This window comes from Manduca sexta, chromosome 18 (genome assembly GCF_014839805.1).
Source record: "Manduca sexta isolate Smith_Timp_Sample1 chromosome 18, JHU_Msex_v1.0, whole genome shotgun sequence".
NCBI classification, from domain to species: Eukaryota; Metazoa; Arthropoda; class Insecta; order Lepidoptera; family Sphingidae; genus Manduca; species Manduca sexta.
This window is the reverse complement of record NC_051132.1, coordinates 9,438,158-9,464,982: the sequence shown is the minus strand read 5'-3', so window position 1 is coordinate 9,464,982 and position 26,825 is coordinate 9,438,158. Positions and strand designations below refer to the sequence as shown.

The window sequence follows — 26,825 nt, the reverse complement described above, 5'->3', positions numbered from 1 at the left end:
TATTTGTATTGACGATAGAAAATAAATAAGGCATTATATAACGGTTAAAAATAAACTCTTTGCGTAATTACAGATCCGTGTGTGTGCTATTAATGCAAATGGTTCGGGTCCGTTCAGTGAATGGGTGACTGCGATAACCCATCAGCAGCAGCGCGACGAGACCCGTGTGCCGCCGCAACCGCCACCGCTCACCAGTAAGGAAAACTGATACTATTCATAGACCATTACGTATTTCGTTTACAAGCATCGGCTCATTTGTAATCTCAGTGCTCACGTCACCGTTTGTCAATGTTAACCTATAGGGAAAAATAAATCTATTCATAAGACATCACTTATTTTGTCAGGATTCAAATTGTGCTCAGTTGCGATAAGTTTTTTACACTTCGCGCATCATAAGGTGAAAATATTGGCGATTAGTGGGCGCACTGACTTTACACTGGCTTTCATGCTTACAACTCGTTTAAGATATAAACGAGAAATAATTGGTCCTTCGAGCCCGAGTTTTAATATCTAATTCCTTCTACAGCCCGCGCAGGCCGTGACTGGATCTCGGTGTGGTGGTCTGAAGAAGGCGCGGGCAGCGAGGGCGTGGTGGTGCGCGGCTACGTGCTGGGCTGGGGGCTCGGCATCGCGGACGAGGCCTCGCGCGATCTGCCCGCGCATCTACACTCGCATGTTATACGGAACCTCAGTAAGGCTACTTTGAACTAATACATATAATATGAGATGTACTGTTACAGTACCAAATACCTGGTTACCTAATTAATCGGTCCATCACCGCGTCAGGATCGTCACCCCCCAATGTTATAATTAACAAATTCTGTCATATTTCTTCATCAGCATTCTCCAGCTTATATCAAGTAACACAATAGTAACCTTCAGCTACTTCCTACAGAATCTAACTCGGAGTACGTGATAAGCCTGCGCGCGAGCAACTCTCTAGGGCTCGGTCCCGCGGTGTACGCGACCGTGCGCACCAAGCCCGCGGCCGAGGGCGACGAGCTCGACGACGAAGACGACGAGGAGCAAGAGAGGGACGAGGACGAGCCGCCGCCGCTCATACCGCCCGTCGGACTTAAGGTTCATTTTCATCCTTGTATAAGGAGCTTGGTGGTCGAAATTCCACCGCAATTTTTTAGTTAGGAATTTGATTTTAATGTTAAGAATGGATGCGAACCTTTATGTGAATTTTTACAGAGGCTAATTTGAACCTCATAGCCAGTGTTTTCAGAAGCCCTATTATAGTTATGATACCCTTAAATTCTCTGAGGCGTTTAAATTTCTAAAACTACTTGTTTATATTTGATTGGAGACTCTGACTCTTAGGCAATACACATTGCTTTCAGGAGCTTCCCATTATCCACAGTTTTTTGCTACATAATTAACCTAGAAGTTGGTCAAATTGTAATATAAACTGAATGGTAGGATTGTTTTTCAGGTGATAATGCTGAGCGGCACCACGGCCGTCGTGTACTGGACCGACCCGACGCTGCCCAAGGGACAGGTACTGATCTCTCGTATCGGGTACTGTCAGTATGAGACAGTTTGCCATGTTATTTCAAATATCGATTGTAATTTATATGTTTAGATTGTGGAAATTTTCAACACTTAAACATATTGAGAAAGATTATAATTTAGAGTATTTTTTTCAATTTTTATGTACACTTACTAATTATACCATCTACCCCTGTACTGCTGTGTGTACCTATTACTTTCTGCCATCAGGGTCCAAACATAATGGCTAAATAAAAAATTCTTTCTTTCTCTTCTTTTACCACCGGCCAATCCTTATTCCTACATTAAAAGTTTTTTTTTGTATAATAAAAGTAGAAGGTTGTATTTAATATTAGCAAATCATAGTGAAATAATACATTACAGACTGCTACGGACGGCCGCCGGTACGTGGTTCGCTGGTCCGCTAACGGAGGGCGCGCGCGCACCTTCAACGCAACCGATCTCAACTGCATGCTCGATGACTTGCGACCGTTCACAAGATACGAGTTCGCCGTCAAACTTATTAAAGGTAAACTCTATTGACGAAACTTTACTCTTGGAAATTAACGTCATTGTGGTTAGCGTTAGAGTGTGCTTACACCACTCTGACCCTTACAATAGAACTAATGGTATTAAACAAAATGATTTAAGTCTGGTGCTTCAATCATCAGATATTTTTTGTCTTCATTATAAATAAAATTTTTGCGGGTAAATTTTATGTGATGATTGAAAAATGATGTCTAATGTAGGTAATTTAAGAAGTATTATGTATTTGCCGTTAGACATTGTGGTGTGTAGTGTTGTGTCCCGCCGCCAGGCACGCGCGAGTCGGCGTGGTCGATGCTAGTGAGCAACACGACGCTGGAGGCGGCGCCGGCGTCGGCCCCGCGCGACGTGCGCGCCTCGCCCGCCGCGCCGCCCGCGCGCGCCGCCGACCTCGTCTGGGCCGCGCCGCTCAAGCCCAACGGCATCATCACCGGTACCCCACTTACACTCGACGATATACAATTCTAACTAAACACAATTTTAATTTAACTTCTTCTAAAAAGGGGGTAAACCCATATATATCTCACTTGCTAAATATTACGACTGACAATCATATAATTTTTCGTGTTGTGGACAGGCTACGTGATAATGTATGCGGCGCAGCGCGCGGGCGCAGCGGAGGAGTGGACGGCGGTAGCGGTAGTGGGTGAACGCACGCGCGCACGCGTTGACCGGTTGCGCCCGCGCACCTCATACAGCTTCAAAGTACAGGCCAGAAACAGCAAAGGGCTTGGCCCTTTCAGCCAGCCAATTCCATACACTACCGCCATGGGTACGGGATTTACTAAATCCGTGTAAAAGCAATTTATACTAATGGTGCAAGTCCAACAACATGAATGTCTGTCTCACCTTTCTCCTTTCTTATATAAATTTCAAAGATGTAGCATTAAAATAAAATAAATAAAAAATATATATTATAGAAAGACGTTTATTTACTGGGCCATTTGAGACTTAACATTTTTGTGCGAGTTGGTTGACTTTAACTCATTAACTTGTAAAGCCTATGTAGCTGTGATAATTTTCCTTTATGCTTCGGAATAATTACAATAACGGACGTCATGTCAATACTATATGGGTACCTTGTTGACTACAGGACCCTAAAAAATCATGTCCAGTAAATATTTTAAATTTATTTTTAATTCCACTTGTTGCATTATTGTCATACGATTACTCTTGACATTGAACACGATGCGTATGACCCGCGCAGAGACGGGCGAGGGCGGTGGGCTAGCGGGCGCGACGTCCGCGTGGCTGTGGGCGAGCGCGGGCGGCGCGTGCGCAGTGCTGGCGTTGGCGGCCGCGCTCGCGCTGTCACTCTGCTGCCGGCGCAGCCGTCCGCCCTTATCACCCCTGTCACCCGATACCAGGTTACTTTAATATAATGTATTGTATAAATAACTTTTATTTGACGTGGTTAGTTTAGTTATATTAAAAATAATATAAAAAAGTGTAACACTGTTAAACTAATTTGTGTGTATGGGGCAGTACCTACCAGAAATCTTCTGCGTCGGCGGGCATCAAACCGCCGGACCTGTGGATCCACCACGACCAGATGGAGCTCAAGCACATGGACAAGGGCCTACACAGCTCCGCCAGTAAGAGTACGTCCTCTACTACGTGGTGTTTATTATGTTAGAACTTGCGAGACTCAACAACTACTGAGTTGTTGAGTCTGAGTGAATAATAACCTTACAGCAAAATCCTATGTTCTCACCTACGTTCATAAGTTTCAGAGCACAGCGTAAGCTGACTTCTAGTGTGTTAGTTGCATGTGACATGTGATAATGATTTCTTATGTTTACGCGGATGTTAGACATTGTAGAATATATATTGTATTGTGGCATGCGCAGTATCAGCGGGCAGCACGGACGGCGCGCTGATGTCGTCGACGCTGACGCTGGGGCGGTCGGCCCCCGGCGCCCCCGCGCCCCTCCGCCGAGTACGAGCCCGCGCGCCACCAGCCGCCGCCGCCCGCCTCGCTCGACCGCAGACACTACGTGCCCACCTATGTCGGTCAGTCACAACACTCGCGACACCCACGCACACACTTACTTTAATGTACATAATCATTGGTCATGTTTAGTAAAGGCTATTAGTTAGACTGCTGTTATTAGCTGCTATTGTAAGTAATAAATTACGGGCCATTCGATTACCGCGCCTTCCTTGGCTAGCGAAAAGCCATGGAGAATAACACTGAATGGCGAATATTGTGCCTTATTACAATGGCAGTAAATATCACTTTATGTAACCAGAATCATTTATTTGTTAAATACTTTATGTAAAATTCATTTGGCTAGTTTTTTAGTTTCAACTTGCTATACCATCCTACTCTATCCAGTCTAAAAGTTTTATTTTTGTTTGCCTCGCATGATCTGTCGTCATATAAGTCGTTTGCACGCGCCTTAGTGTAATAGTTTGGTTGTGATCACGTTTATGTTGCGTCCCGCGCACCGCTCTGCTCGCCGCCGCGCGTGACGTCACAGACCGCAGCTCGCCCGCGGAGGACGCGTCGCGCGGCTCGCCCGCCTCTCTGTGCAGCTGGCGGCGGACAGACAACTGCGATTGTTGCGCGCGTAAGCCTGCCATTTCCACCCACTCCGCCCACTCTTCCTATTATAAAAACCTACCATCCACTACCCAACATCACCAATTAGATTTCCCTGAGACTCGCCGAGCTTCACTGCTCGGTGTCATAAAATGCGTGCCACTGCTGATCCTGGCTTACAGGAGTTGTAGTGGTGGGTGTGAGGGCGAGAAAGTCTCTATCCCACATCACCAACTAAGTTTTCCACTCGATCCAGTCAATCGTCGAGGTGTATCCTTTTTCTTCCTGTCTGTGTCTGCCGACTTAATCGAATTCCCTATTTCATTACATTTCACACAGAATTACTATCCATGTCAGTGCTTCATCCATCTCATCCGCTTCTTATTTCTTAATTTTGCTTTAACTGAATATAATTTTTAATAGTTGTGTAGTTTATTTTTGTTGCCATAAATTCAAATTTCATGCTGATATTTATTTTTGCAACCGATTTTGTTAAGTGATGTCTACTATCGAAAATATTATCCGTGCACCACTTAAGAATGAGCGGATTACTTTCCCTCTAATATACTAGCTCATAATACCGCATTATGTAGAAATTTGACAGACACAATTATTTAAAAAAGAAAAAAAAATTAAATGTTTGTGTTAGTCTCGGTATACCATTATGATGTGGCTTGCAGCGATGACGGGCATGGGCGTGGGCGTGGGCGTCGGCATGGGCGGCGTGAGCTGCACCTCCACCTGCGACCGGCGACAGCACCGCGCGCCGCATCCTGACCAGGTGACTCCCAACTCGCTGAAAACATTAACGACGGTTAACACCGTTTCGTAATTTCCATACAAATTTTATTAGGTATCATGGTGATCGTTCTTATGAATTCAATTGCCAATAGCGTCTTTAGATGACGTTGTCTAATAACCTGAGTGGATGTTCTTGCAGAGCACGCCGCTGCTGGCGGGCGTGGCGCCGCTGGGCTCGCCGCAGTCCTCGCTCGCGTCGCTGGCTCCGCTGCACCCGCACCCGCCGCATCCGCCGCCGCCGCCTTGTGAGTGCTCATCAATTTTAAAAGCGACCTAATCCTGGGCTATACTATCCTAACTATTCAGTTTGGATCCCCGCTACCTACCTGGTTTAATGCAAGTTTGTGTATCGTCAATGTCCCTTCCAATTCTTAAATTCCTAAATGAAAAGGAAGTCTGTTAATATTACCTCGGACCCTATCTAAAAATATAGTGTGTGCAGGCGGGTCGGGCGCGTGTCCGCTGGGCGCGGCGTGCTCGGCGCCGGGCGGCGTGGGCGTGTCGGTGGGCGGCGACGTGTACGCGGCGGCCGCAGCGGCGCGCGAGCGTGGGCACTACGTCGCGTACGAACCGCTCGGCCACTACACGCAGTCAGTACTTCGACACTAATATTACACAATATTATTTATAAGTTATATATATATTTGTGTTTTTCATGCACAAATTGTCATCTCTCATTTTACTTGTCAGTTAGAGTATTATGCAAACACTTCCTTTATGTCTCAAATTCTTATTTTACTCGTCTCTATTCTGGTGACTTTTCACCATTCCTGTATGTTTATTATACTAAATATTTTGGCTTTCCATTATGCCGCATATGTTTGATAATATGTACAATGAGATGTTTAATTATCTTAAACGTCTCTTTAATATATCATATGTGTATTTGTGGAATGAGTAGTAATTATACCCCCAGTCGCGACTCGCTGAGCAGCGAGGGTGGTGTGGGAGGCGCGGGCGGCGGCGGTGTGTCGGGCGGCGCGGGCGGCGTGGGCGGCGCGGCGGGCGCGGGCGGGGGCTCGCTGGGGCGGCGCGCGGCGGCGTGCGGCGCGCTGCACAGCTTCGCGCTCGCCGACAGCGGCTCCGACCGGTCCTCACCCGCACACCACCCCCACTCCAGAGGTGATCACGGCTAAACAATATGCGAATAATTATATAATTGAAGAAAAAAATTATCGTTTTTTTTTCGTTTTATGAATCTTAATATGTTTGGCAACATCGCATAGCGAAAACACGATTGTTGCTTATATTAACATTTATAACTGAAGTGATCACTATGCGCAATATCATCTATAATTACAACTAGTGACCTGATAAAGAAATCTATAATGCTCATCTTTGTTGGTTAATCTATAGTCATAATCATTATAAGGATTCCTTGTGTATTGTAGGGAGCGTGCGCGAGACATCGCCGTATAAGAAAAGTGCCAGCTCGTCACCAGGTCACGTGCCCAACCGACTGCAGCTTGGTGAGCGTACATTTAACAATAAAAATGCTGCTAATCAATAATCTGCTAGTTTTTCAATAAAGAATCTCACATTACATTTAGACATGTAGGACAGTGAACTTATACACTATGATTATTTTTTCTCTTCCATAAACAAATATCTACGGTACATAATTCTACAACTGACTAATTAACTTTACCGGTCTGAAGTTAGTCGCGAATGCGTTCACAATTATTGTTTTTAGGCGGATAAAATTGTGACCGGTAAAATCAAATTTGGAATGTTTACATGATATGGTTTCCAGGCGGCAACGTGTCTCACTGCGCGGAGGAGCTCGAGCCCCTGACGCCGTCGCGCTCCACCGAGCGGCTCAACAGAGAGATGCAAAACCTCGAGGGTCTGATGAAGGACTTGTCGGCCATCACGCAGCACCAGTTCCATTGCTAGTGCCGCGCCCGCCCGCGCTGCCACTGTCGCTGCTGGTCCCCCCCGCCGCCGCCACCGCCGCCGCCCCCCTACTGCCATGGGTGCCGCTGTCACAACTAGACGCGGCCATACCCGACGGAAATGATACTCCTCAATTGTACATAACGAAGTTAAGACGAACCGAGTCATATAATGCATTTAATAATACAGAACAATCATCGCAATATATAAACCAGCAGTGCTGATATATTCGAGTGTCGGAAACGAACTGTTTGAATTAAAGTGACGGGCACAAATATCGACATATTTAAGAACAATTTAACAACGACGTGAACAACATTAGACTGTCTAATTAACTTGTGTGAGTGCTGTGGATTTGGTGAACGAGTATGATGAACGTGTGCCGTATACACGCGCACAAATAAAACTAACGTTCAGCGTAACGGAGCTGTGGCGTGATTGGTCAGTGTGTTGATCACGTGGTATCGCGACCTTTTGATTGGTTAGGGTCTAACACGTGAATACGTACGTGCCATCGGATCGCTGTTGTAACGGTTGTGTACACGGTGATGTTCGTTTATTGAATGTAAGTGTACATGCAATTTATATTATATACTATTTTCGGCAGTTGACATAATACAACTAACTAGCGCATCGTCAAATTTGTATAAATTTTATGCTGTTCATGTCGAATAGAGAATAATATTAAAAACTATGACAAATCTACATTTTACAGTTCCAATGAAATGACGAATGAAAAAAAGCAACCAGATACCTGGCACCTTTACACCATGTTTATTAGAGAAGTGATTAAATTTATATTATTTATTTTGGATGCACTTATACAAAAAATCCATTTTTCCTCGATTATAGAATTTTTTCTGATATTAATACGTCCTATTATGAAATAATAGCACAAAATTGTGTACAGTCAGCCACAAAATTTGCACAACAAATTAAAAATTTCAAATCACCTGTTGTCTCTGTATCAGTAATCGTATTCATTTACTAAAATAAACTTTGAAGAGACCACTTCATAAAGAAAGAAAAAAACAATATTTCGCTTGAAGTTAATGTGAAAAGGCGTTTTGAAGTATTCAATTTGTTCATCTGCTTTTGTGGCTATCTGTACTATAAATATGTTTCCAAACTTTATAAAATTGATTTAAGATGTTATGTTCTTAATCTTAGATTTTTGGAGTGACATTTTAGGCCAAGCAAGATTTATGATAAACATATTAATGTAAATAATTTATTAATTGTAATATACTTAATTTCTTAAGAAATATGATTTGTCTGAACATCTAACCTAAGCCGCGTTCTATACTTTCGCCCAGACTTCAAAACTTGAGAAGGCGAATACATCATACAAATTATAATGATGCGGTAATTTTTCTTCTACATGAATATTTGACCCAAAAATATTTGTATTGGATATTAAAGTATTTAAAACTTACGACAAAGAAAAACTATGTCCATAACCAGAACTAGGAGTATGACTTTAGGTGTTATTATAATTTTAAAGCTGGCAATGCCATATCGACCTTGTTCTAATAACTTAGTAAAAATATCAATCGACAAATATCAACAGTGTCGCAAGAACTTTCCTGAAATAAAATGATTATAATATTAATTGATTATAACTTTAACAATAGTCCGCCAAGTTTTGCGCGTTGCGTATACGCAGCCCGAGCCAGACCAGCTCAAGTAATCGTCGACGATGGCCTACGAGTTGCTCAACACGTTCTTCGAGCGGTCACCGCGCTGTACGACCGCAACTTTACTTTATGTAACCACTTGTAATATGTATGTTGTGCTGTAAGATTTTTTAATGTAAAGCTAGTCATATAGTCCCTGTATACATAGTTAGGATTTTGAAATATTTACGACCACAAGTAAATAGTATAACAGTAATTAAATAGTATACAGTTTTTTGTATTGCTCACTTTAATGGTGCGATTGAATGACGCGTGATAGCACAAACTCAGTGTATTTCGATTATATTAATGGTATTCACTGGTAATGGTAATTACGAATATTCTACTAACGAAAAAGAATGTTATCCAGATTCTGCGTGGATAGAGCTTCCAATGCCTAAATGAACAGAACATGGGATGCTTAAAGATTTACAATACCTTAATAGTATAGAAATCGAATAATGTATAACAGGCTCTAAAAATCGCGTCGAAAATTAGCATAGTTTTTGCTACTATGCATCATTTAATTGCACCGTATTAGCGTAATTCCTATTATACACTATGCCAAATTGTTTTACTGTAATGTTTTTATCGATGTTTTGTATAAAATCAGATGGCAGATTGTCTCTAGGTATCGAATCAATGTGATGCACGAATCGAGGGCGGCTCGTGAATATATTTATCATATTTATAAGATCATTGCACGCCATACAATATTTCAGAAAATACTAGTACAAATGGTTTTTATAAAAATGTAACACAAGAACAACTTTCAACTTATTTTAATAATAACTGCGTTAGAAAACGGGTGAATAGGCCATGAAATCACTGCTGCGTAAATTGAAGTTGGAACTAGTAATTCCTCTATTCGCTGAGCTTCTTTTCAGCCCATTTAAAATTGTTTACCTTTGTAAATTGTTCGTAAGTTACTTACGTAAGCAACTTATGGTAATAAAACTTACAAATGTAACCTTTCTTACGTATATAAACTTACTATATCCGCCCTCGTTTCCCTAAATTCCAATACGTCCCACCCACGCCGCTTGTGGTCGGCGGCGCTCTGCCGGTGTAAAGATATCTCGTGCGATTTAATATATTTTGTACATTCTCATATCTCACTTTAACGTGTCTTTCGGCTTAAGATAGTGTTTTACTAACTTATTGTAATTCATATAGTTTTGTCGCGACACTGCTGCTCGGAGAAATTCAATCTCGATCATAAAAAATATAATAATACACTTACGTTTGGAGATATAAAAAACATTGACATATTTATCGATTAAATATCAACTCTTACAAGTCGCAGTATTAGAATTATTTGCGTCATAGCTGATGCCGTAACCACTGCACAGCTTAATGATATGAGACTCCAAACTGTAATATTTTTCAAATATAAATATAATGAGCGTTTACAAGATTGTAGTATATGTACATAACTTCAATATGAATAACTTTTATGAATTTCTACGAGCAGACGTCACGTTGTTTTGTAAAAATTTTGTAATTCGTCTCTACCCGAACTTTTGTATTTAATTGATGTCCCTGTAAATATTTCCCGTTTAAATACATCATATAATAAATATAAATATATAGGTATAAGCTACGTACATCACTAAAATAACTTGCACATATTAGCCGGTATGATGCGGTATTGCTGCGAGCGAGTAACGGGTCAACTGAGTGAACAAACAACAGGGTTTTTTCATTTCTATTTATTGAAATTGAATTACACGAGGTTTTTGCTTGAGTAAATTAACATCAAAGTAGTTCGAATATTAAAGTGAACACATTATAATTAATTAAAAAGTGGCTATTCAAAAAATTCAAGTCTATTGAAGTTTCGCTATAGGTCGCTGTCCGCTCGCAGCGCAGGCGCCGCACACAGTACGCTCCCGGCGCGTACCTCCACCGGGCGCGCTGCGTCGCCCCGTACCCGAGTTTAGTGTTAGTTAATTTAAGTGAAACGTTTAGACTGATTTCTTTTGAGTTTCGGTGTACACGACAGCGCGGGTATTTCGCGGCGGATGGATTATATATTTATTTATTATGACCTGGAAATAAAAACCATTACATGAGCATCTATACAGTTGGGGAATTAATAGGCATGCAAAGGATCTTTATAGCTTATTTTTAAATAAAACGGGCGTATATGCAAGTCGGACCGCAATCAAATAAAAGCCCCAGATTTAATTATGTATCAATATAAACTACAACTCACAATTTGACAATTCCATAGTTGAGTACTTATAACTGTTTTCAGATAATTCAGCTAAAACTCCTCCGTCACGACAATGCGCCAAAACGTTGTGTTCCCACCACAGAGAGACTGCTTTTTATAATTTATTCCAAATTTTGTATAATTTTGTAAGGACCAGTGTACCGTATTGTTTGGCAAGCGGCGCGTGCGCATGGTGCGACGGATGGCCGCAGCATACTCGCACGCGTCGTCGACTCGCTCTGTACAACTACAATATACTTGTAATAATGACTTGTCGTTTTATTTTAAAAAAATAGATGAGTAGTATTTATAGTAGTAGTAGTAGTATAAGTACCTACTACACATATACACCACGTTATCCTCGAAAGGGTAAGCAGAGGCACAACTAAGTCACCAATTTTTACCATGTGAGCTCCTGTCTACTATATGATAGGAGGCGAGTATCTCATCATATCGGCCATAAATTCCGGACTCCAGGCTGGTACTAAAAATAAAAACACAATATCAATGCCCGACCCGGGTTTAAACCAGAGATCATGCAGCGGAAGTCGTCCCACAAACGCAATACACCTATGTAACGAAATCACTCGTTATACATATTTTTAACAATTATAATAATAATATTTCGATAGAAATAAAAATGTTTAAAATCGTACTAAACTGAACACTGGAATGCGCTTGTCATCTGCTAGTAAATGATGGTTAGTACAAAAATTGTAGCGCCTCTAGTTCCATATATATTATAATTCTCTTTGGCCTCTAGTTTTCAATAAACGCTATGTAGTGCTATGAGATGATAGAGATATTACATATTATTTTTAGAATAACTCGAGTTATCTTCAGAATCGAATGATATCATAAATCATACCATTATTGCTCTTCACTATTGACAACGATACACATCGTACCTTACATCATACAGCCGAAGTAATATCATGCCATACCATACAATCAGAGAATTATACCACACAGTTAGTGGTTAGTTTCTTAGATGACTGGTAGAGAATACTTTGGAAATGTTAATGATTTTACTGTAGCTGTCAGGGACTTTTCAAATAAATGTCTGATATCATTCCTATATCCAATAAATATATAGATAGATAGATAGCTATTATTGCCTTTTAAACTCGATACCTTAGACTAGGCAGTATGGTCAAAACACTATAACTTGTCCTCTAAAGACGATTTAAAAAAAATCTAACATCCTACTGTCATATATGTCATTGCACATGACATATTGTGACAATTCACGTTATATTTTGTTGAAATTGTTTATTGTTATATTCTCGTCATAGTTCATAGTAATAATTATTTGGATCTGTATTCTTTTTTAATAATAGTAACTGCAATTTAGTTAATATTACTTTCTCATTTATTATTTGTGTAAATTGTTTTTTTCCTTTAGTATTCCGTCTAAAAAAGGGCGCCTAAATATTCTTCAATAGACTTCAAGTGTATTTTGTGCTTTAACGGGTAATTTAACGTTATTTCTGAGCATACTTTGATTCTACCACGGTAAACTATTGCTTGCCTCAACTTCTATTTATTGCAGCGAAATCTGGAGTAAGATCAACAATAAACAAACAGAGTTGTATCATAGTACTACTATGTAACAAGACTGAAAATTTGTGTACAAATGTATGATATCACTATATAAATGTATGATTCGTATAGTATCACTAGCTTCAGAATGCAACATAAAGGTTTCAACATGTCTGTTATCCCAGTAGTGATGATTTTTGTGAATCAAATAAGTGTAGGCAAGAGGCTGAATATAAGAACGTATTTTTTTCTACAATATGAGCTGTCAACGACTGCTACTTTATTACCTATAGGATATTTACTTTTCAGGAGCATGAGGGCACAATCATTTTATACTACTCAGTGGTTATAACAATGTATGATGATTATAAATAAAAACAGAATTTGCATAAATTCATCACAAGCAGGGTGAAATTTACATAAGTTGACACTTTCTAGGTAAGTCGTTTGCATTAATCTTAAATTTAAATAAACTAAGTTTGTAATTCAGTTGGTTATCTTATGTTATATATTTTGTGTATACATACAACATGTTATTGTAGGTGTAATATTTTTCTTTATCTACACAAACATTATTTCATAATTTCATTCATATTCATGGTCCATCCATTATCATTATAAATAATAAACTATATACATAAATGAGTACACTTTTTATATTATGAACATAAAATTCCACAGATTTGAGAGAATATGGAAGGATCTCGAATACTAACGCTGAGCTCTGGTGCCACTGTGGAGTTTAACAATGATTTTGTGGGGTGGCTGACAGAACGATGCCTCAAGAGTGACACCCTGCATACCAGTTTCATAAATAAAACCCTGGTAACTGTTATTATTGCTAAATAATATGTAACATATGTTGTTGTAACTTAACATTGATAAGTTCAAACTAGAAACAGTGCTAGAAACGTTGAAGTACTAACAGTTTTACAGAATAAAGGTTAATTTTTGCGCAAGCATATTTTTAATGATGAACTAAATTGATTATTGAGCAGTTGATGTCTAGAAGCACTAATATCTTTACTTAACTATGAAATAAATTTTGATTTAATACAAAACTCATATTTTATTAATTGCATACAGGGTGAAGAACAAATAAAACTGCTAAATGAGATAGCGACCCTACTGAATATTAATGTGTCCAACAATGACATGGAGAAAATTATGTGCTGGCTGCGGCGCATATTATATGTAAAGGTAAAATATCCATAATCATCACCTGGAGTTCCCATTCCAATATGGAATTATTTATACTAAGTGCTGAAGGAAGAATACTATGATGATTGAAATGAAATGATTCATTTGAACCCGTGAAATATTATACATTATTTCGATTCAGTCAATATTAACTCTACCATCAGTTTGTAAAGCAGTTCTCACCAGAGAAGAATGGGCATGAAACTCTGGTGTTACTCTTTTCAAAATCTGTTTATGTATAGACTACAGTACATGATAAAGAGAAAAAAAATAATACAACTGCTCCAGGAGAAAGAATAGTGCGCAATAATATTTATCAAATACATTTTTTGTTTTAAATGAATTGTAAACATTTTATTAACATCATTAAAATTTAGAATTTTTAATCAGTATTCCTCGCGCCTAAAACGAAGCGATGCCAGCCGCCAATGTTAGTAACGTCATCGCACATTAACATTGCATCATTCAAAACAAATAATATATAGTAATGACTGCATGAAACATAGAACAAGAGATGGCTTGCACTCATAACTTTAAAAAAACTGAGGTTACTGAAGTCATAGCCTCAATAGTCAACACACATTTTATATTTGACACTTATATTAAAACATTGATTTTTTAAGTGACAACAACATTTATAACACAATAATATACAACTATAAACTTATATTGAAATGATCTTCACAAATATAAATCGTCGATTTATGCGACGTATATTTTGGATCTCGTCGTGTTAAAGTCTACCATTTCTTACTTAAATCTTTTGATTTAGGCACATGAATGAACAATTTATCGGGATTATGTGGTGTTGAGTTTCGACGTAAAGGCACTGAACAATATGTATATGCTGGCTCATACATTTTTTGTGGAAAAAGTAACAACTAGCACATATAAATCCAAACAATTTGTTTTGTTGTAAGGTACAACAAGGTTAGGTGTCAGTTCGGTTGTATATGTGGGATGATGTCACATTAAGCATATTTGAACAATAAAAATATAATGGACGCTATAAGTGAATAGATCTTTATTGTTGTACATACATTTTGAAAAATTGTCAAACACCCTATTGTTTTTTTTTTGTTTAGAGCAGTTCATTTATATGCTCGCAAAATAAGAAGTCAATTAATTTTATTCCACAACCCTCTCAGGAATCATGAAATATTATATTATGCTTATATTTTTTAGAGATGTGTCAACTCGAGTTACTGACTTGAGTTAGCTCGAGTTGTGTTTATCCCGAGTTGGCACATCACTAATATTTTTTCCCCTTAGTACCCCTAGCAATTAGAAATAGTAAGCGAAATGGGCAGAAAAGTCCCCACAAGCAAACCCCTTAACGACGATGACGCAGGTGCCAGCCATCGGCATCCCCAACCTCAAATATTGTAGGGAAGTGGCCGACCCGGCACACGGCGCCGCCGCAGATATAGACAGAGTATATCGTACCAATTAAATTGTTATTGCAGGCACAATGTTACACTAGTGAAAACGATTGGCTCAAAGTAGCTCCAGATTGGCTGCTCGAAGCAGCGTTACGCCTGCGCTTGCTGCCCGTTGAACAGCTGCCGCAACCGACCGAGGGCGTGTTTATCAGCGCATGCGCCATGAGGGCGTTGTTGCGGCGCGTACACGACACACGCGGCAAACTCGACGACCCGGTGCTTGAGCTCATCTGGTGAGTCATATCGCCTTTCTTCCACTACAGTCCTTTGTTTAAAAATCAGTATCATCTATATTGTAGATATTGGTAATTTCAATTCAATTATGTCTGTTTATTAACTATTGACAAGATGTACTTATCCATTATTTGTACTGTAAAATAATTAGAATTATAACATCATCTCTGACCAATATTATAAAAACAAAAGTTAAAATATTTGGAGGCTTGTTAGGAGTTAAATCACAAACAACATACAGACTTGAATGAAATTACGAGCACAAGCAAAATAATTCATTTATTTAAGATTTTTTAAATCAATGGCGCTGGCATCGTAAGGTCTTTTGAGGACTTGTAGCGGGAAAGAATGTTCACGCGAGTGAAGCCGCGAACAACACTTGCATACTGGAACATTTCTATAATTTTTCCGTTTTTGCTGTTTTATATAAAAACATGTAACCTCACAATAATTATCTGATTTGTCTTAAATAATATGCGCAGGCAAGACGTGCGCCAGTCTGCAATGTCGAAGCTGTGTTTACGTGTAAATCAAGGGGACCGGGCTATCGACCCAAAAATTACCGCCATGGAGTGGCGGGTTATCGACCTCGTGCTGCTCCACTTTAGCTCAGACGAGTACCTACTAGTGACAGAGGTGAGCACACTACTACCCTATCCAATTGGAATATTTCTATCATATAATATGTAATGTATGTAATCGTTTTTCATAGTTCAAAAATAAGCCAAAAATTTTGTAAAACAACATAAGTACAAACAATGCCGGTAGACCAACAGATCTTTATACAATCCCTAGGAATTGCATACGTTATCTAGGTAATCTGTGTAATGGACAGTAATATTTCAAACATTAGCTTGGAAGCCTGAGGTATTTTATACATTGCCAAGGAATTGTATAGAATAGCTATTCTATACAATTCCTTGTAATTGTATAGATACTCAGCTGAGTATGTAATAATACGTATCAATATTAAATGCAATGAAATATCTAATATTTTTCTGTATATCGACTAAATATCACAAAGCATCATTTAGAATAGAGAGTTTCTAGTTTGTTGGAGGCGAGAATCGTATGCAATATTCCATAGGAGATTATCACGTCATCATTGGCGAGATCTAAAAACTTGCATGCGATTATGTCATATGAGAATCGCTCGAACACTTTTATTGCCTAAAATGACTGCTAACACGTTGATACTTTTTTTAGAAAATGCAAGTATCGTTCATCATTTTAAATATGTCACAAACCTCGTGTAAGGTGAATGTGAAGACGAGTTTTGTTTTACCGCGGACGAGCAAGGAAGTAGTGAAGTAATCGTTTCGTTTGGTGACATTGGACAGGACACGTTGGAGTCGTGCGCGCAGAAGTTCGCGCTGGTGGTGCTGTGCCAGCTGGTGCACGAGCACCGCCTGCACGAGTGCGCCGGCCGCGCCGAGCTCGCGCGCCGCTGGGGCCGCGCGCACCACGCCTACACGTCCAGGTCTCGTGTACTCGCTTATACATAGCTCGATATAGCTCCTAACATAAATACTATTTTTATATAATCACTAGCTTATGCCCGCGGCTCCGCCCGGGTTATAAAGATTTTCAGGCTAAAGTTTTCCGTTATAAAAGTCTCGCTATATATTTTCCCGGGAGCCTATGTTCATCCCAGGGTCTCAAACTGTCTCCATACCAAATTTCATCTTAATACGTTGGGTAGTTTTTGAGTTTAACACGTACAGGCAGACAGATGCAGCAGGGGACTTTGTTTTATAAAATATTTTTGTAGAACTGTTTAGGAGGAGCAATCCCGTCATACATCATTGTTGCATAACTTTAACCGTTTACGCAGCGCACGCAACGGAAGCTCTCAAAACTAATATTTTTTCCGCGATTTTGCAACATGTTTCATTACTGCTCAGGTTGTATTGGTCATAGCGTGATGATATATAGCTTATAGCACTCCACGAACAAAGGACTATCCAACACAATAATATTTTTTTAGTTTGACCCGGTAGTTCCGGAGATGAGCGCGTTCAAACAAACAAACTCTTCAGCTTTATATAATAGTATATATAGATATAGATTATCTGAAAAAAATGATACATAATGGCTGATAAATAATCATATTACAGCATTGATATACGTGTGGTAACTCTAAAATGTGTTGTGTGGCGCAGAAAGTTCCACATGTCGCTGGTGGGGCTGCAGCGGCGCTGGTTCGAGGTGCGGCGGTGCTCGAACGCGTGGCCAAAGTCCGCCTTGCGCACGCGAGTTCAACAGCTTGCCAGCAACTCGTCAGCTGCCTCCTACTCCTGGACTGAACTCGTCGCGGGCGGAATGGTCTTCACTCACCAGGTTTTGGATTTTATTTATAGTCAAACACAAATTATCTCATATTTCTAACACTTCATTATCCCATTTTCTTAAAGATTCGTTAACATTAGTGCTCGGCATCTGGTGATAGAAGACGGTCAGTGCCATAATTACTCTAAAACCGTATCAATGTGATTTGATGTGCAAATTATCTCTGCGGTAGGATGCTGTCGAAAGCGAAATCTTCCATGCGACGTCAGAGTTGAAACTTAGCAGCGAGCCGCGTGTCTTCATGGAAGGTTTGTTCTCATATCAATCGGTTTTTACGATAAAATTATTATGCCTGTAAGCATTTTGTATTTATTGCAGAGAATGGTGACGTCATAGGCTCTGTAGAAATTTCAAGAGAAAACACCATGATGAACTGTGCTTCTGACCCAAAATACTTTGTGACGGACGGAAATGACGTTGAACAAGCCCAATCCACGAAGGCCACCAATAATAATAGATTACAGCGCAGGGCCGGCCGCTTCAGCTCCTTCCTTATGTTTGAGTCTGATGACGACCCGTGCTCTGATGATAATTTGGATAACAATCCTAATTCATTAACAAAAGACGATTCTGAGGAGGATGTGATTTCACTATCAGAAGCCATTCTGAGAATTGAATCTGAGGCCGTGACCGCCAAGAGACCGAAGTTGGCCATACATTCAATATCGGCTACGTTTGACCCAAATTTTACATCGTTTCCTTCGCCAAATTTTCTTGAAGTAACACCCCTCCCATCTCGTCCTCCTCTCGCTAACACCGCTCTAAATACTGAACCAATAGTAATTCTGCCTGCTGAAAACTTTAAACTAGAAAGTGAAGATTCAGAATCCATAAGTTTATATCCAAATTTAGAGAGTTCTAAGGAAGCGTCAGGTTTGCCTGAAGTGCCTCCAGAGTCAGACTGCGTAATGTTTCAAGAAGAGATCGGTGAGTTACTAGTCGTCAAACAATACACTTTATTTAAAATTTTCTCAAGAACATCTTTGTACATCGAAACAATTATTAACTCGAAACCTTTTCAGATGAAAAGCTGTTAATGAACGCCGTAGTAGTCATCGAGAAGATGGACATTGAAAAGTATATGGACGAGCAACGCTCTGCAAGGAAGAGCGGCAAGAAATCAAAATCCATTTATGTGGAGGAAGACGATGAGAGTTCGCGAGACAGCGGGTCGGAGTGGTCGCCGGAGAGCGCGGAGGAGTCCGCGGGCTGGAGCTCGGACGAGGCGTGCGACGGCCGCATGGATGAGGCGCTGCGCCCCGTCACGCTGCGCAACATCGACGAGGTGCGCCGCCGCGCCCAGCGCAAGCTCACTGCGCAGGTCGCGCCCGTCACGCCCGCACCCGCCGCCACCGCCGCTACCGCCACCGCCGCTACCGCCAATACCGCCACCGCCGCTACAGCCACTACCGCCACCGCCGCTACAGCCACTACCGCCACCGCCGCTACAGCCACTGCCGCTGACGCCACAATCTTACAGGTAAATAAGCCTCTAGAATGCCTCTAAAAGGATATTATTGGCTGAAATTGCCTCAGGCTAAAACACTACAAAATCACTAGAATAAATGTTCAGCTATATTTTGTTTTGTGTAGTCGGCATTATATGTGATCACTTATTTTACTACGTCGGCTAAACATATAACAATAATATACTGAACATTCTGTTAAATGATGTCCTATAACATGAAGCGTGAGAAAGCAATGACACAAGCCGGCATACTTATGTCGACTGTCAAGGAACATTTTCGTCTCTTGCCGGTTGCCATTCCTCTTGGGCTTAGCTTCACTTATACCATGGTTGTCAAAATACTTTGTCGAAATTTTCTATAAAAATTCATCCATTTGACTTGCTATTTACTAAGTTATAACTATATTGTTTGGCAGGCGAGCGGTTTAGAAGGCGATGCAATGGCGCCACTCGTTGACAACGATACAGGTAAAACTAAATCTTGAAATCTCTACCTACAATCCACTTGTATAGTTATAATTGCATACTTTAAAACAAGTTTTGGAATGTTTGTTATGGTATGTACAGTTGCAAGAAAACTGCAATTAGAACTGACTATGAATTTAAATATTGAACAATTGCTGGACAGGCTGTTTTAACTGACAGAGTATACGGAGTCAGTATGTGTTTATAAAACATATATACCAACATTTTATAATTACCTAAAATTAAATATAGCGTTATCTGCATAGGTGAATGAACACAAGTTCGTTAAAAAAAAAATACGATGTCATAAAAAAAGGTAATTTTGATCAATAATTACAATCATTCATAAATATAGGTTTCCAGCGTTTAATAATCAATTCATACAACTTGATAGTCTTTACTGACTTATTGTTATTAATAATGATTGTTTTTGGCGCACATTAAGTATTTATTTTTATCACTACGTGTTGTATCGATAAGTTCATGCAGGATTTATAAAAAAATGCAACTCGTTATAGCATCGGCATTTACATACACCTCTTCTACATATCCCATTTGTTTTTTTAATTTCAAATCTATTGGTGTATTGTAATGGAGGATGAATATATGTTGAGACGCGTTGATGGTCTTAGGCTCTTTATTAGACTGCCCTCATAATACTAACTTAATACTATACATTATATGACTTATATATTTTTTTCTTTACTTATGATTTCACAATTAATTTCTTCTATATGTTCGCAATATGTTATCAATTAATTATGTATAATAATTAATATAACTACTAAGTTGTTCACATTTGGGTGTCGAGGGCAGCGAGGATCCACTATTTGATACGTAGCTCGCTCCCCCTGACTTATACACTAAGAACGCACACTACAATATGATGAATTAACGTTGAGTTTGTTTGTGCAGTCGTGCCGCCTGTCGCCGTAGAGGTCAGGGAGTACTGTCCCTTGGGTTTGAAGGTAGGTCCCTTGGCTCTTTTATACTTATCTTTCCGTCAAAAGTAGAGTAAATATTCAACGTATACCATGTTACAGTGGCAAAAGGTAACATTTTCTGAAGCAAAACCGACACAAGTTCTGCAAATCGTTCTAATGGTAATATTTTACATAAATTACAAAAAGGAAGCCGGCAGTAATCGGCTTATATGGACCCTTCGCCACTGCCAGATAACTGAAAATCGATATTTTGACAACTGCACAACAAAAGGGTGGATTTAAACTATAGAAAAAAAAAAATATCATTTTAATGGTGTATATAGCAAATTTCTCTAAATGACAGTGAAAGGTATTTCCAAATCCGTTATGTGTTTGAGAATGAGTTAGCGGGGCTTTCTTCTCGCATCACCAGATTCGAGGATACATCTACACTATTTATCAATAATCTATATTATTAGTGTATTAAGAGTTGATTGAATCCCGCGGTGATGATTCACGATTGTTACCAACACAATATGTTGAATTTTCATGATCACACGAATACTACGAAATAAATTTAGTTTTAACCCACAAAGCGGCGATAAAATGCGGTAACTAGTTTATTTAGACGATATATGTAATCGGCAGACGACGCGGCTGCGGTATGGGCAGGCCATGTACCGGCGCGAGATGGACGCCATGTTCGCCCCCAAGGACCGCGAGAAACGCGCACGCGCCGCCGCAGGTCAGACATGCTTGTTCTTCATTCTTCCGTACCCGTAAACTACACTTCCGTTCCTCTACAATCCTATTACAATTCATAGCTATTTGTCATACTCATCATTATTATTTACTACAATAATTTCAGCCAAAAGAAAAGCTCGGCGACGGGAAAAGAAGATGAGACTGAAGCTAGAAGAGCAAAAGAAACGTGAAGCATCTGCGAAGGACGACATGAGTGAATGGATCCGACAGCGCAACTTGAACTCGCTTTACTTCGGCCCCGTGCCGCTCCCGCTCCCCGCTGCGAAGGCCGTCGAGCAGCGCAGGAGTTCCAACCCGAGCGTCGGCGCCGACAAGCTCACTCCAAGGCGCGAAGCGCGCGCCACTTCCCTAGGAAAGGAGTCTGCGCCTACCTCTACTACCTTAACACAAAATATATCCACCTCGGTACAGGCACAAAGTCCGATTCTTACTCATGCCTTAACCTGCACTGCTGACCAAGCCACGAGTGTGCCGCCATCTTCCCCGCATTCGGGAATCCTGCGTATCGTTCCGGACGAATCAATAGAGCCGAGTGCACCTACTAGTTCATTAAATTCTGAGCCACCCACTGAGGACCGGCCGCAAGACGCCGAGACCTCGGCAACCTCGGCATCAGATCAATCAGTGCCTCCGGTTGTGCGACTAGTTGTCAGCCTCCCGGTGTGTCCCGACCCATCAAAGGTGCCGACGGATTGTGCGGCGCTGTGGCCGGTCCAGATTTTCCCAGCGCTGCCGCAACCGGGAGAGAGCAATGAAACCACTGATGCTGCTGTTGTGAAGATTGATGAGAATAGATCTGCGTCAGAAACACAAGACAATGGTGAATGTAGTAAAAAAGACAAGTCGAAGGGAGTTGAGGATCCGCCTGCTAAAAATAGTAATCTTTTACGGGCATTAACCGGGCTTTATTCGAGAGTTGACGCGTCCACGCCTCCTCCGCTGGTTGAGTTGACGTCAAAGAGCTCGAACGTGATCACGTTAGAGCGGGAGGTATTTGGTAATCGTGAGTTAACTTTTTTGTTGTTTGATTAGAATTACTTGTGTGACTTGCCCGATACGATGGACATTAGTGGTGATAAATCTTTGCCTCGGTTGCAAATATGCCTATTTCAGAAGTACGAGTATATTTATAGATGAAACATCTTCATATGAATATTTTTTTTCTAATAAATTTTTGCAAACTAAAGAATGTTTTAATACTTTTTAACTTTCTATTGTAGTGAATACGATGACTGCGCTCGAGTATATTCAAGGCGGGGACGGGTCGCTGCTGAAGATCATCTGTAAGCCGGCCTCCACGCCGTTCTGGATCGTCTCCGGCGAATACCTCGTGCTCGCGGAGGAATCCGAAGAAATGGTTATTACAATTTTTATTATCTTTAAAAATATACTAACTGTGTACCTAGATGTTGAAGTATGTGCTTATAGCTCTGTGTGAACAATCATAGTACGAAAAGCAACAACAGATGTTCGTCAATGTCGAGTTATACCAGTACATGATATGTCGTGCAGATGCTGCAAGGGCTGGCGTACTACACGCTGGCGCCGCCGGCGGAGATCAAGCGCATCATCTTCACTCGCACCGAGGCGGAGTCGGCCGAGGCGGCCAGCGCGCCGCGCCGCCTCGCCGTGCAAGGCAAGCTGTACCGCAAGCTGAGCAGCGCGCCGCTGCGGTACGCGCAGGTGCTGTGCGCCGCGCGCAGCCTGCAGCACGCGCGCCGCCTGCACCGCCGCCGCCCGCTGCTGCTCTACCACGCCGCGCGCCGGGCGCTCGCGCCGCTCGTGCGCTTCGAACAGCTGCTGCACATCTACAACAAAGGTGACACCGCACGACTGTACGCAACCATTTAAAACCGGCTTTAATGCCCATGAAATATAGTCGGTATTTATAATTATTCTTTTGTTAACAAATGTCAAATAAAACTGAACCTTTTTACATAAAGATCCACTCGACATATACGATAAAGGTTCGAAGCTACCATTAGCTTAGAATTGTCGATGGTTCCAATCTCACGGACACTGAGGAGGAGTTGCGTATGCAGAGAGACATCGGGTCTCTCTTTTTATTTTACTACCTCTTCCATGAAGAGTGTACTGAAGAACTGTTTACATGATGCCTGCCGCACCATAGTTGCACCACACCAATTGCCACCGCATTCGAATTCATCCACACTACATGAATTCCATCCACAGCAGCACGGTGCGTTTTCATCGTTCCTTCCTACCGCACGTGCAAACTTTAAACTGAACTCCCCACTTCGGTGTTCCCCGAATGCTATGACTTGTCCTTCTTTAGACGAGGCTTAAAAAAGTGCTCACCTTCAGGTAGACAACGGCCTGGGTCTGCTTGCCATCAGGCGGACCGCTTGCTCGTTTGCCTACTAAGGTACTAAAAAGGCCCAATAAATAATCATATCTATCGACATACCATTTGTCCCGTTTTCTAATTATACACTTCCTTTCCAGATGCCAACGAGGAAATAGTACTCGATGACTGACGACATGTGCATGCAACAGAAATAGGTGAATTTAATGCAACGCACATTATTAGGCAATAATTGACTTTAGGCCACATTGGTACTTGTACATATCCTTGGAGTTCGACGTATTTTAAACTATAAGGTATAAGTGTGTCTGTGACATGCAAGACGCCTTTATCTATAGCAGGATGTCCGAACCTTATATTCATTCCGCCGCTTCGAATTAAAATATTTTTATACTAAACTTTTTAAACGCAAATTATTTTAAAACATTTATTTTACTTAGCACATATAAAATAAATATTTGTCCAATAAAAAATATAACGAAATAATTTATTGTAAATAGAGACTAATGGGGTACGAGAACTTGCATGTTTACAGCAGATCTATCGTCAAGCCACTATCGTCTCTATCACTTAGTTTCAATCAAAATCAGAGCTGAAAAAGCTGTCTCACATAATTATGTCGAAGATAAGGAACATTCACAAAGCTAGAGAAGCAACTGTCGAATTAAGAAGAAAATTGTTTTAATACTCCAATTTGTCGAAGTCACGCCCCACCACTTTTTTAGCCTGGGTGTTGCGGGGTGTCGCGGGGTGAGGGGACTGATTAAAGCCTCAGCCAAGACGCTATTCGTCGGAGTGTGCGTGTGCACTCATGCTGCTCACGCGCACTGTAAGCGACTAAGGAAAGTAGTGGGGCGCGTCTTCGTGGATAAGACTGCGGTTTTAGTGGAGTGCTATGTGGGCACGCGGCGTCGTCGAACGTTCATACTATGAAATTGTAAAGACGTCTAGAATTGTACTAGGTATTATTATTTTTAAGATAATTAAATATATTATTAAAAATGATTGAAAATATGTAGTACTAAATAATTTCAATTACATTACATGCCGTACATTTATGACGATGATTTGTTTGTTGTTGTTGATTTTAGATAAGTATAGATTGCGTGCATTTTATATCAATCATGGTGTTATATTTAGAAATAATAATTAATAAACAAGTTTTTAAGTTATCGTTAAATTAAACTTAAAAAATGTTAAGTGTTCAATATTATAAATGGCTAAAGTAAAACTTTAATATAGTGTTTTTGATAGTTCTTTGATGGCAGCCACCATGGGATCCATCGGATATTATTTTAAATCACTAATCTTAAGTCAATTAGCAATACTTATTGTAATATACTGTTATTGTAAGTGCTATGATCATATGGTAATAGAGTCAACAAATTGTGCATTTAAAAAAATACTGTACTAATATACAATCAGGAAATATATTATGCACTAAATATTAATAAGGTTATCGCCGAAAAATATTAAAATTAGACAAAATACCCGATCGATAATACCCGTGCTTAGACTATCTAGAAACGACGCGATCCTATTGCTGCGAACAAAAATTTCTACCACTTTCCATGTACCTACTATATAGATAGTGCAACACTACTTTACCCATTTGTGTCATTATAAACGCACACATGAATAAATGAAACATTTGTATGTTTTACGCACACTACAACAGTTTTTATGAATGTGTGAGCGTTTGCTCGTACTACTTTGGCAGAAAAGAAAGGTTATACGTGAAGGGTCCTTTATATATTGTCTGTCTAATAAGTTCTTTATATATTATTTAAGTGCGTTAATATTATATATATTATCTAAGGTTTTGGCGATACTCTAGTTGCGTGTCGAGACAAATGTCCGCAGGTTCAAAACCCAGGGGCACACACCTCTGACAATTCTAAAATTATGTGTGTATTCATTGTGAATTATCTCTTGCTTTAACGGTGAAGGAAAACATCGTGAGGAAACCTGCACACCTGAGAAGTTCTCTAATAGGAATTATATAGGTTGTGTGAAGTCCACCAATCCGCACTAAGCTATCGTGGTGGACTAAGGCGTAATCCCTCTCTAGAGGAGCCCCGTGCCCAGCAGTGAGACAGTATATAACACAGAGCTGATATTATTTAAGTGCATTCATATTTTAGTTTCTAAACAAATAGGTTAGAGCCTCTTAGGCAGGAAGATGAAGCAGAATAACCAAATATACATATGTGACGTCACACATGACCTAATCATGGTCATCATCAATCGTAATCAACAGTATGTTATTTATATAACTGCAAAAATACTGTATAATTTGTATTGTTTGCATTACATATTTTATTGTAACAACCTTTTATATTGTTTGCATTACAAATTTTAATGTAACAACTGTTAAGAAGCCAATTTTCGGAGGCGCACTCAAAATACTAGATTAGTATCAGTCAGTATAAAATTGACGTATTGTGTAAAATATCTTTGCATGAAATCTCTCATAATATAATTAAAAATATAAAATAGTTTTAATTAACATCGGGTTTTAACGCTCCGGGTTTAAAAGTAACAAAATATCAATAAACTATTTTTATACGTACACGCACTGAATGTTACTGTACAGTTTGTAAAACCTCTATGTTTTCTTTTTATGCATGTTGAAGGTCATTAAGCCGTATGTCTAATTAAGTATTCTTTTTAAGTCTGAATATTTGTAAGTAATATTTTTTAAATAAATCATGTTCATAAAATAGTCTTTTTATTTTTAATTCAATAAATAAATACCCAAATGAATTACGATAATGTAACCTGCATTGCCCTTATGTCTTATTTAGATAATGTTTGACAACTTCTGAGTGTATAAGACGACCAAATACAAAAGTAATACTCTACTATATGGACTCAAACAGATGGTAATAATATGAATACTATTTACATTATGTGTATATAACTGTGAAATAAA

General features: G+C 40.0%; 2 protein-coding genes across 3 annotated transcripts in view; both read left to right on the top strand.

The window, feature by feature from the left end:
- Positions 1-9,434, top strand: part of LOC115456446 (neogenin) — a 96,231-nt gene extending 86,797 nt beyond the window's left edge. Inside the window, 18 exon segments of the mRNA XM_037439927.1 lie at positions 74-194; positions 527-691; positions 896-1,080; positions 1,439-1,504; positions 1,879-2,023; positions 2,312-2,473; positions 2,618-2,812; positions 3,248-3,407; positions 3,526-3,641; positions 3,891-3,960; positions 3,962-4,053; positions 4,524-4,613; positions 5,266-5,366; positions 5,526-5,631; positions 5,829-5,976; positions 6,303-6,508; positions 6,778-6,855; positions 7,140-9,434. Coding sequence (XP_037295824.1) covers positions 74-194; positions 527-691; positions 896-1,080; positions 1,439-1,504; positions 1,879-2,023; positions 2,312-2,473; positions 2,618-2,812; positions 3,248-3,407; positions 3,526-3,641; positions 3,891-3,960; positions 3,962-4,053; positions 4,524-4,613; positions 5,266-5,366; positions 5,526-5,631; positions 5,829-5,976; positions 6,303-6,508; positions 6,778-6,855; positions 7,140-7,282 — 2,349 coding nt within the window. The 3' untranslated portion in view covers positions 7,283-9,434.
- Positions 9,435-12,415: 2,981 nt separating this feature from the next.
- LOC115439730 lies at positions 12,416-26,613 on the top strand. 2 transcript variants are annotated; one of them, XM_037440105.1, is made up of 19 exons: positions 12,491-12,649; positions 12,729-12,814; positions 13,028-13,156; positions 13,400-13,543; positions 13,805-13,918; positions 15,385-15,593; positions 16,077-16,230; positions 16,935-17,074; positions 17,757-17,934; positions 18,116-18,191; positions 18,262-18,870; positions 18,966-19,423; positions 19,828-19,879; positions 20,792-20,844; positions 21,448-21,544; positions 21,668-22,567; positions 22,785-22,921; positions 23,077-23,383; positions 24,031-26,613. In XM_037440105.1, the coding sequence occupies exons 4-19, from the start codon at positions 13,412-13,414 to the stop codon at positions 24,060-24,062; spliced, it is 3,648 nt and encodes a 1,215-aa protein (XP_037296002.1). In that variant the 5' UTR covers positions 12,491-12,649; positions 12,729-12,814; positions 13,028-13,156; positions 13,400-13,411; the 3' UTR covers positions 24,063-26,613. The 2 variants fall into 2 exon arrangements, with proteins under 2 accessions (XP_030019560.2, XP_037296002.1); XM_030163700.2 differs by lacking the exon at positions 12,729-12,814 and having other exon boundaries at positions 12,416-12,649.
- The last annotated feature ends 212 nt before the right edge of the window (positions 26,614-26,825 follow it).